The 12,003-nt window shown below is 39.3% G+C and overlaps 1 protein-coding gene across 8 annotated transcripts in view; it reads left to right on the top strand.

The window, feature by feature from the left end:
- The first annotated feature begins 2,282 nt into the window (after positions 1–2,282).
- GOLGA4 (golgin A4) overlaps positions 2,283–12,003 on the top strand; it is a 67,874-nt gene continuing 58,153 nt past the window's right edge. For 6 of the 8 annotated variants that reach the window (XM_050340695.1, XM_050340647.1, XM_050340566.1 and 3 more), the window contains exons 1-2: positions 2,283–2,446; positions 7,937–8,032. In XM_050340695.1, coding sequence (XP_050196652.1) covers positions 2,360–2,446; positions 7,937–8,032 — 183 coding nt within the window. In that variant the 5' untranslated portion in view covers positions 2,283–2,359. Of the gene's footprint in view, positions 2,447–2,722; positions 2,936–7,936; positions 8,033–12,003 lie in introns of those variants that run through there. The other 2 variants (XM_050340744.1, XM_050340775.1) reach the window with 2 other exon arrangements.

Below are 12,003 nucleotides of genomic sequence, written 5' to 3'. Positions count from 1 at the left end.
GCAATATATTTTAATCAAACTTGCCCAGATGCTAAAACATTTAAAGCCCTTTTTTAAGGCTTATGATAGGGTTTTGAAGAACTATCACATATGTCTTCAGAATTTGGATACTACTGCTTAATGTAGGATACCACTTTGTATTATTGGAGCAATACTAGATACATAGCCACGTATCACAAAATACTGTTTTTTTGTACCAACTCACAAAAACAGAATTTCACACTGTCCTTGATTCTTTAGATGCCAACAATCTAAATATGATTAAATGATACATACAAATATTATTTCGCCTCTTTCTAAAACCCAAGTTAGGCACCTCCTGTGAAGAACAGGAGATGATTAAGTACCTTGGAATTTACACAAAAAAAGACCTTGCTGTAGTGAAAAAAAGTTCCCTAGAAAATATCCAACTCTGATGATTACTAGGTTAGTATTATTGCAACCCATTAAAAGAGTTTCAATTAATAAATCACCTTACTATTTTCTGTAGCAATTGAGACCTTAGCCTAGGAAAAACATCATAGTTTCTAGTCTTGTACTTGTTCTCTTCCACATAGCCTTTAGTCCTGTGAAAACATCTGTACTATGAGAAACACTCAGAACATACCATCTCAGGCTTTACATTTTCCAAGGAAATAATACAGAGCTCTCTTTTATATTGGATACATTTTATTCAATAATTAAAAAGCTGTGTTTGTCTGTTTGGTAGCTGTAGGAGCTAGTGTCCTTTCAGTTATATATCTATCCATCAAACTCACATACTACATTTAGTGACTTAGGTTTAAAATTAGAATGTAATCTGTAGATGCTGAACAGGAAAAGATAATAGAGTACATAGGTATGAGAGAATCATGGATTTATTAGGAGACTGAAGATTGATAAAGGGTTTCCCAAACTGTTCATTAGGCAATGCTCCTCTTACTTGATAACCTCTGAATTAGAGGAAGCAGAAGCTACCTGCCTGAAGTAGAAAAAAAATTTTTTTTATGGTTGTAGTAAACTTAATTGCCTTATTTCCTCATGGACTGCTATTCAGATGTTTTTGCCCTTTTAGTCCTGGAGATTTTTTCCTATATCTCTGTTTTAAGCTAACCTATAGAAGAGATAACATACATGGCTATTACAGCTTGTAGGTTCAGACTAGCTTTTTTGAAGGTGTTTGCAATCAACATTTGTTCTCACCAGAAATCAGCTGAATGTGCTGTCATCTGATGTACACATAGTAGTCTTAACAGGAACATACACAAAAAGGATCACTATCAGTTGCAGTTTATCTATAACTAAGTAGTCTGCTGAAAAAAAAAATTTGAACATGTTGCAAAAAAAATTAGGAAAAACAGTTTATGTTTGCTGTAGATGTATCTTAGTTATTTTTTTTAGTCAGCGTAACAGCAAATGATTCATTTCCTATGCAGTTTTTTCCTCAAATTACTTACAGATTTCAGGAGCGTATTTCTGTGAAAACATTTCTGGGCATTTGTGATTATTGTATGCAGCATTCTGAGTAAGGCGCTATACAGAAGACCAGCGCGGTTCATAACTTCTTGCAAACAGCACCATGTATTTCTTAACCTTCGTAGAGGGTCACTGTCAATACAGTGTTTCAAAATAGTCCCATTGTTGGAGAATGAATGCTGGCTACTGCTGACAGTCCTCTGCATCTGCACGGATAGGACTGAACACACATGCACAGATGTGATCCAACAAGGGCTCTAAAGCCGTAGAGCTGTTTGTAAACAGAAGAGTATTCAGAAGGTTTCAGGGTAAACGAAAACAACGCGACTTTCTTATTAGCAGATAGGCTTTCAGGCTGTTTCAAAAAGCAGTTGATGAGCATTTAGTCGGAAGTTTTCACAAGCCCGAGAAACGAGGACTTTGTTGTTACCTTCTTGCCCTATTCTTTGGCTTGTGAAAGCTTGTCCGCGACACGGTCACTGCCGGCTCAGGAGGACTCGGTCACACGAGGACGTGCGGGGTCGTGCGGTACGGCGGCGGGGAAGCGCCGCCAGGGGCCTGCGGGCGGTAGGTACCGCTCCGTTTTCCATCCCTCTTGACGGAAGCGGTGACTCCTTTCTGCCCGCTCCCTTCCCTGGACAGCACCGCCTCCCGCGGCCGCCGGCAGAGGAGCGGGGCGGCGCTGCTCCGCGGCTCCATCGCGGGCCCGCCGGGCATTGCGCTACAAGTTTGTGCCTCGCCGCGCACCGTGCCGGCCGAGGCGCTCGGCTCCACGTCGGCCGCGCAGGCGCAGCTCCGTTGCCCTGCCCCGCGGCGCGGGGTCGAGCGCGGGGCGGTGGCTCCGCGGGCAGCTCAGCGGCGGGCCGGGCAGTCCTGCTCGGGTCCTCTTCGCCCTCCCGACACCATGTTCAAGAAGCTGAAGCAGAAGATCAGCGAGGAGCAGACGCCGCCGCGCGGGGCGGGGGGACGCGCGGGCCCCCTCCCACCGCAGGTACGGCGGGGCGGGGCCGGGGCCGCCGGGCCGTGCTGGGCTTGTGGCGGCCTCTCACCCACCGGGGCAGGGCCGCGCTTCGCCCGGGGACAGCTTGGTGTGCCGTGGGCCGGGCGGACAGCAGGAAGGTCATGGCGCGCCGCGCCGCGCAGGCCGGGCCGGCCGAGGGCTGCAAGCTGGGTCGGCCGGCGGGCGTCGCGCTCCGGTTTGCTGTCAGCGCTTCGCTGGAACTTCGACATCCAGCTTGGTTGTTATCGATCTGCCTCCTGCCTTGGAAGCCTCTCTAGATGCTTCTGAGACCGCAGTTTGGCCATTCTACAAGGGCAGTCTTGTGGAGGAATGTAAAAACCATCTCTTGCCTGAACATCAAACAGAAAGGGGATTCGTCTTTAGCGTTTACAATAATGACGCTTTAATGTGCGCTGAATAATAATCCAACATTGACATCTCCAGTTATCCTTTTCTCTCAATGTTTATTCTTTCAGTTCTGTAAGTTCTTCTTGTTTTCGTCTTTTACAGGGCTGGTTTGCTTACCTCAACCTTATTCTTGCTTTTTTTTTCCACTATGGAAGAATTGAGAATATGGTATACATCTGAGATCAAGGCGTTTATTTATTTGTTGTAATTGTAATTTAATTGCCTATTTTTCCTACATATACTTTCATTAACTGTTGGATTTTAGAAACTATCATTTTAAAATTATAGTAATGCACTTTAGATATGACATGGGTGCAGAGTATCTCTGTAAGTGATAGCGGCCAGAAAAATGTTACATGTGTTGAAACAGAATAAATTTTCGTAGGAAATTTTGGGTAGAAGGGCTTCAACAAGTTAACTTTGTATTGGCAAACTCCATGTTTATAATGTCTGCCCGTGTGTAATTGCTGGGTTTTAAATATCCTTTGCATCTTGGAATCTAAAAGAATAAAACTGATATATAAACTCTATATCCTGTAAATGTTAAGCTATAGGCAGGTAATTTGGTTAATTTGACTAATGGGTGATCAGTTGTCTGGGCTTGATTGAGTGTAATTTGAACCACTGGGAGATCTGACACCGCATGGTCCCAGTATTAGAGCATGGTTTCAAAACTGCTGACAGTCAGCTATGTTGTATTTTTTAAATCACTCATTTGTCAAATAGAGGTAATATTTTTGGAGATGGGTTTACTATAAAGTTTTATGTAGTTTTTCATTCTTATTTTGAGGTCTTTCACTGTGTCTTCTCTAGTTAGTGAAATTAAGTATGATTTTGTTAGTTGCAGTTTAGAGTGCTGTCCTGAACTGGCATATGTGGTGAACTTTCAGTACAGTGCAGCTGCAGAGTTTACTGTTTTCAAGAAACAGCAGCTGAATTATGATACCTTGTGCACAGTATTGTAATCCCCTTAGTTCAGGATACTCAGTGCATGTGTTCAAGGGTTGGTATTTGCTGAAAATCGACCTAGTGAATAACTCTGGGCCTAAGTGTCCATGTGCACCCAACAGCATAGGATATTGCAGTCTTTATCTGGTGGTTGTAATTGATGTTGACAGATTTCCTGAAACCTGATACAAGAGCTTTAACCTAGTCTATACAGCTAATCTGATGTACTGTGGACAGAGCAGATTACATCATTCAGGGCTTGACATGAATGGAAAAGCAAAAGCATAAAATTACAACATCTTTTGTTTTATTTTTGTGTAAAATAGTGAAAGAGAATGATGAAGTTGTCTTGCAGTATTTCTTATTCTTCAGTTGCTCTCAAGTAACACTAGGGGGAAATTATAATTGAATTTAATCATAGAAGTAAAATAGGTTAGTCTCCTCTTAATTTGTCATTTGAAAACAGATTCTGTAAACGAGGAAGGAACGAGAAGGTTTTGAGCCCTGTAATGTACTGGAGTCTTGCAGAAAGTGTGAAATACAGTTTTGTTACTTTGCTTTTAGTAATTCAGATCCTTAAAGTGGATTACTTTCTGTTGAAACATTTTCAAACCAAATTTTACTAACACTTATGATTTCTTAGTTTTGTGAAACTTGTGCTTGCAATAGTTTTTGCTCTTTTCTTCCTGTACTCTGTTGTAGAGAGGCTTCACTCACTATGCCCTCTCTGCTCTATTCATGCCTCCTACTTTGAGGCGTAGAACTTGACATTTGTACTTTGGTTTACTGTGTCTAAGACTAAATTTACTAACCTAAGACTGGTTAAATCCGGATGTAAAATTTCTCAAGTGTGACACTTTTTCTGAGGAGGTGTTTGTAGTCCTCCTTCTTTCAAATGAATGGTTGGCTAACTGATGTCATCTGTCAGATTGAGAATACCTGCCCTCTCTGCCCCTCACAGTCTGAGGAACACATCTGTTTCTAATTGCTGACAGAAAACAATGCTGTTGCAATTACACGTGTCTTGGACTGATCCTTGTTGAAGATTATCATCTGAAAAATAGGGATGAAGAAAAAATTGAGACAAATCAATGCTTTTTTGGCCTTCTTTTAGTACAGAGAGACCTTAGCTGCCTGGCCTCCTGAGTCAGGACTGGGACTGCGGGAACATTGACTTTCCATTTGTGAACACTGAAATTGTAAGGGACCAGTTGTGTCAGTTGAATGTTTATACATTCATGTTGTCGAATAGGATTCATCCCTGAGTACTAAGGAGCCAGCAGATGTTACTGTAAGACCCCTCTCAATCATTTTGGGAAGCTGGGGAGGTCCCTGCTGATTGGGAGCTAGCCAACATTATTCCAGGTTACAAGAAAGGCATAAAGGAAGACTCAGGAAACTACAGAGCTAACCTCAGGAGCTGGAAAAGTTATGAAGAAGATCATACTGGGTGCTACTGAAAGACATTTAAAGAACAGTGCAATCATCAGACACAATTAACATGGATTCACAAAGGGAAAGTCCTGTTTAACTGATTTAATAACTTTCTGCAGTATGGTCACCGGCCTGGTAGATGAAGGGATAGTGATGGATCTGGGTTTTAGAAAGGCTTTTGATACTGGTCTTCCCACCATCCTTCCAAACAAGTTGTCTAACAGTGCAGTGAGCTGGTACACAGTGCCCTGCGTGAAGAACTGGCTGAAGGGCAGGGCTCAAAGAGTTGCAGTGAACAGGGCAGTATCTGTCAGGTGATCAGTTACCAGTGGTGTTCCTCAGGGCTCAATTCTAGAGACAGTTCTGTTCAATCTTTTTATCAGTGATCTGGAGGATGCAGTTGAATGCATGGTTAGGAAGTTTGGTGACAATACTAAACGGGGAGGTGCTACTGACTCTCCCATGGGACAAGAGGCCTTGCCATGCAGAGGGATCTGGATTGATTGGAGCGTTGGGCAATCACCAGTGACATGAAACTGAACAAGACCAACCAAATGCCAAATTATGCACCTGGGATGGAGTAATTCCAGACACGAGTCTAAAATGGGAGAGGAGTGGCAGGAGAGCAGCCCTGCAGAAAAGCCTCTGGGAGTGCTGTTTGGCAGGAGGCTCAGCAGGAGAAAACAGTGTGTCCTCTGACAGCCAGCGGGGCAAACCACATCCTGGGATGCAAACACAGCATCACCAGCCAGCCAAGAGAGGTGGTTATTTCACTGTACTTAGTGCTGGTGCAGTCTCACCTCGAGTACTGTGTGCAGTTCTGGGCCCCATCATTTAAAAAGGGTGTGAAGGTACTTGAATGTGTTCTGAGAAGGGCACAAAAGCTGGGGAAGGGGCTGGCAGGAATGTGCTCTGAGGAGAGGCTGAGGACACAGAGTTTGTCTGGTTTGGAGAGGAGGAGGCTGAGGGGTGACCTCACTGCACCCTACAGCTTCCTGAGGAGGGGAAGTGGAGAAGCTATGTCTGTCAGGGGAGGTTTGGACTTGCCATGAGGAAACACTTCTTTACCCAGAAGGTGGTCGAAACCTGGAATAGGTTTCCTGGACAGGTTTAATGTCTCATGCCTGTCAGTGTTGAAGAGGCATTTGGACAGTGCCCTTAAAGCCTTGCTTTAACTTTGGTCAGCCTCGAAGTGGTCAGGCAGTTGGTCCCTTCCAACTTAACTATGCTATCCTGTTTCATCTCTTCTGGTCTAGCTATCTTCAGGTACATAATCCTTCTGTTCCTTGCATAAGATATTTGTTCTGTGGAGCTTAGTGCCACTGAAATGGCTAGAACCGTTAAGGGCAGGGTAAAGATATATATTCATGCTGCTTCTAAACAGTGACAAAGTGTTCATGAGCATTTGGAAATCAATTTCCTTCTGTATTATGAGGGCCAGAAACAATCTTCTTTAAAACCCTGGCATTAGGTTGGGGTAGCAATAACAGAAGAGTAGGCTGTTGGCATTAATAGATCGTAATTGTTTTACAACAAGTATGAGTAGTTCTGATGTGAAATTTTTCAGCAGGACATAATGCTTTCGTGGTGAATAGCTGCTTGATACTAGGTAAGGTGTTTGATTTTGAGTATTATTTTCAGGTGAGGACATTGGGTCTACTTGGTCAGACCAGTAACTATGACTGATTTTGGAATAATTTTGTATTATATTGGCATTAATTCACTGGTATCCGCATTTTACAAAAAAGTACCTATAGATTTAGGCTATAAAGCATGTGTAACTATCTGAAAAATGGTGCATTTTGGTTATATCTATTAAGTGGTCTGATACTCTTGTCAGTCATGTTTTTGAACATTTAACTCTGTCTCACGAGGCAGGCATGTTGCAGAGCAGAATTTGTGTATGCAACCTCAGCAATGATACTGCAACAAGTTGTTAAAATATTTACAGTGTTTTGGTTTGGTGGTTTTTTTTGTTCATTCTGGTTATGTTGTAGAATATACCTAATGGGAGATCTTGCTAGTTACTTTTTTTGCATATGCTTGTTGATACTTTAATGTCATTATGTTTATACTGAAAATTTTATATTTGAAGTTTGAATTATGAGGCTGGCAAGCTACATTTAGGTTAGGTTGGTGTGTCTTTTTGGAACATCACCCGACATGAAATTGTAAAATTTCTGTGAATAGATATTCAGTGCTTATAGAAACAACAAGTACATACTGACATCATAAAATGTGGCATTTTCTGCTGTCCTTTCTCATTGTTTAGATGCAATTTTATAAATGTGGGGTTTTTATTTTGTTATTTTTTGTTGTTAATTTCTTAAAGTAATCAAATGGTATTATACTTGTAAGTGCTTGAATCCCTGTCAAATCATAAAACTTTTAATCCTTAAGTAACTGTACTGTGTTGCTTGTGTTTTAAATGTGGTCTAAGAGAACTATAGTCAGACATAATCAAAATAACCTATGTTGTTGCATGTTCTTGTGGCTGATTCATGACATATTCTGCTCTGGAGATTTTGTAATACGGTAGAACTTGTCACGTACAGTAATTTTCTTTAAACAGTTCTAGACTAGGCTTTACTGAGATGTTGTAGTTAGTAATTGATGAAGTAAATTATGATACCGAATAATTAGTTCTGGACTTTAAAGTATTACTTGTTGATATATATGATCTCTGTGTAGGTCCTTTCCAAATCACCTCCACCAACCGGCAACAGAAGCAGGACATCTTCATGTACAGATCAGAATGATGAAGGCACTGTAACACCAGACAAAGAGGTCAGTTGAGAACTGTTTTTCAACTTAAAAAAAATCTACCTTTGTGTCCTTGATTACATTTTTTTAATTCCTCAATCTCACTATTTTCTGCATGTTTATAACTATGAATAGTCCAGTTTTTATCTTAAATACTGAAGTGTTTGATACTAATAAAACAAACCTTTAAGCTTACTCAAACACCTAAAGACTTAAAAAGTTTACTAAAATTCTTACCCCTGAGCTGAACTTAGTGAGGTAGTGGGCTAGAAGTTACATTCAGAGAGACTAACTTTGTTTTTTTGCCTCTTTTGGTTGAAAGGTTAGGTGAATCCGGTTAACTGCACAGGTAATTTGAGGTGAATAATTGAAAAGATTTAAACAGGGAGTTTGTGATTGTTTCTAACCATAACCACTAATAATTATCAATCTTAAACATACTTGCCCCACCCCACTCCACTCTCTCCCCCCAAAAAAAACCTAACCCACCCCTATCCCCTCCAGAAAAACCAAATAACACACCAAACTGAGTCTAAATTATTAGTCATAAAATATCATTAAAATCACTGTTAGGATGATGGGTAACCCTGACTTGCATAATAAAGCAAACAGAGAAGATAATCCTCACTCATCTTTTTTCATATTGAGTACTATGGCTCTTATGAAGTGTCTTGATTAAAAAAACCAACAAATACAAACAAAAAAATTCCCTGACTAAGTGAACATGGAAAGAGACTTGTAGCATAAACAATGATTCTGTGAACTTTTTCAGAGGTTGTATTGAGTTCCTACTCAGAAAATTCAGATAATCCACTTTAATATTTAACACCATGTTTTCTTCAGGAGTTAATCAGTCATACCTGAAATTTGTATTTGATTCCATTTTGAATGCTACCAGTGATTACAACTTGGCAGTTTGCTTCCTGCAGTAGTAGAAATGAAAGGAAAAGTATGTCATGGTTTGGTTTTGTTTTTATGAAATGCAGTATTGAGTTTTCATAGCTATATCTATAGGCATATGTCTGTAATGACTTCCCCCTGTCCCTGGAGAGATCTCCCTGGAGAGAGATTCTGGTGCTCCAGGATGTCAGCAAGCAGTGTCACCCAGGATAAATTATTGTTTTTCAGTAATTTCTGTTCTTAATGAAGGGTATGGAAGTAGCATATTGCCACATGAGAACTACCACTCTGGCCTGGGAGTGAGCTGATGCTGAGAGTTGGGTACACTGATGGCCAGTGTAAACAAAAGATTCCGTACCTTTTTAAAATTTATTTTATTTGTGTGTATCCATTGTGTATATATATGTATGTATATACATATGTGCAGGAGGTTAAAGAACAGATTTGGTAAAGGTTTTCAGACTTTTCAAGCAACAAAAGCGTAGTCAAATATGAAGTATTGAAGCCACGAGACAGTGATGTTCCTCTGGGCAAATGATTCACTGTTTTTTGTCTGTCATTGACTTGGTGCTGTTTCCGCAAATGGAAGAAATCTTCCATTCTTTTTCAGTGGTAACACTCCTTATCCTGTTATTGCCAACTGTTTTTCTGCTCAAATGCTGTAACCTACTGATTGATTGATTGAAAGGCAGAATACTTTTCCTTAACTTGTGTTTAAGTTGTTTCCTTTTATTCCAGATCAGAAAAAGGTATTTGATCCTGAAGGCATATCTTCTTTTTTAGTGTAATCACTTGACTTAGTAAAAAACACAATTTGGATAACATATTAAAAAGATAAATACATTTCCAAATTTTGTTGGGTGCTACTGACATGTCCCCTGTATGTATATATAATGCTTTCTGAAGTGTTCGTAATTTCTATGGAGAACTACTTACTTTATTAGATGTACGTTGTCCCCAGCAAACTCCATTTTCAGATTGCTTTTACAGACAAGCAGGAGAAGTAAAGGATTTCCCACAGGACATGCCAAGTTACATTGGGAGAATATTGATCTCTAAATACAGTGGTTAGACTGGAGTGATCAGAGAGGCAGAAGGAGAAATAAGATTAAGACTGGGAAAAGAGTACTAAAATGCCCTCAGATTTACAGTTATTCTGGGGCTTAGTGTGCTGCCATGACAATTTTACTTGTCAAACATATCCTTTAATTAAAAATTCAGAAAGTAGTAAAGTGCTAAGGGGATGAAAACCTCATACTTTTTTTGTAAGGGCTGTTTTACATCAAATGGAAAATATTACTAAAATAAGTTTAAATTATTAAGACATGAAATTTAATTTCTCCAAGCATTTCTCATACATGTTGACAGTATTATAATTATAATTGTCTTTGAAATTTGTTTGTTGGATTACATTTTCATAAAATTCAGTTCAGCAGTATTACAATGCTTAAGAAAGATGCAGATACTGTATACTACCTCTGAAAATATATGCCCTGATTACCTGGGCGTTATGTCTTTGGAGGGCATTTTTTTTCAGTGTTCTCGTTTGAGCAGGCAGTTGTTTTATGGACAGGTGTCAATGGCAGTGGCATTACAGTGAACTGCTGGACAGTGTTTAATACACTAAAAATATTTACTTGAAGAGTATCATGTGCTGAAGCGTTCTTGCAGTACATGAATAATTGCTAACCCTTTTACTACTGAAAGCTAAGCAAAAGTAGTTTTTCATCATTGCCTTGTATGTTTTCTGTCCTCCCTGTGGGCTGTGTTTTGGTATGTCTTCAATAATCATGGTTTTGGATTTTTACTTCCGTATTATCAAAGTTGCAAATATTGCATGTGAAATCTTTGATTTATACTCAGAATATTTTTATAATAAAAACAACTTCAGAGTGAATTTAGCATTAGTCTGATCAAAGAATTATATTAAAACATAGATGCAGTTTAAAATAAACCTACAACTTGTATGCTCCATTCATGGAATATGAAGTAGGTTTCTTTTTCACGCCAACTTTCTTCTACAGATTCTATTTTATTAGATCTGTGGATCTTCAGTGGCAGTGTTACAGAGAAATTCATAATTTTTTCATGTATAAAGAAAAAGAAGTCCGTCTAATTCTGTATTCTGTTACTGCAAGTAGCTCATGTTTACAGTGTGAGGTAAAAGTGTATATTGATACATGCATAGAACTTCTTCTGACAATTTGCATGTCAGATGCTTTCTGAGTTCATATGGTGCCATTTGAAAAGGCCCTAGATGATTAAAATATGCTTACTTAGTGCTTCCAGTCTTTTCTGGGGAAGAACAGTGTTTGGTTTTCAACCTGTTTCTGCATTCACTCTTGAACAGAATTTGAGGTGAAATGCATCAGTTATATTCACTATAGTTGCTGGAAGTTCAAAATTTTCTTTTTGTTCTACAATATACTTAAAAGTCAGGCTGACCTGCAGAAGATAAACAAAGCTAGTTTACTGTCAGCTGACAGCAAACAACTGAGAGCTTGCTGTGGATGACCTACTAGTCATGCAGATCGAAATATCACTCACATCCTCATGAGTGTTATGGAAGTGACAGCAGAGCACAATATATATAACTCTTCTTACAGCTTAAGATAAAGTAGCCATGGTGCTTTTCAGTCTCACTTTAGTGCTGTAAAATTACTTTTAGAAGTATTTTTAAATTAATTGAAATATTTTTATATCATTGGCTATTAATAAAGCACGAAAAATCAAGCTGAAATAATACTCTTTCAGTACTTTTGCTAATCCTGCATCTTTCCTGTGTTGACAAACTTAATTTGAAGTAGTTCTTAACAGATGTTGCCATGCAAAGATAGTAGTGGTTCGGATATATCTATCTTTTTCCTTTCTGACATGCAAATTTAAGACTACATTTGTATGTATCTAAACTTGGATTTTACAACTCCTGATGGTTACACCAACATGATTAGATTGCTTATGAAAATGAAAAGCAAACCAGAAAAGACTTGTATTTGATTTCTGTACTACCTCTTTCTGAAAATGCTGTTCTGCTTTCTTAGATTCTGGTACTTTTTTAATTGCAGGGAGAAACCTTGAAATTTCAGCTCCTCAGT

This window comes from Myiozetetes cayanensis, unplaced genomic scaffold (assembly GCF_022539395.1).
Source record: "Myiozetetes cayanensis isolate MyiCay16 unplaced genomic scaffold, myiCay2020 scf1, whole genome shotgun sequence".
In the NCBI taxonomy this organism is placed as follows: Eukaryota; Metazoa; Chordata; class Aves; order Passeriformes; family Tyrannidae; genus Myiozetetes; species Myiozetetes cayanensis.
This window is presented reverse-complemented; position numbering and strand designations above follow the sequence as displayed.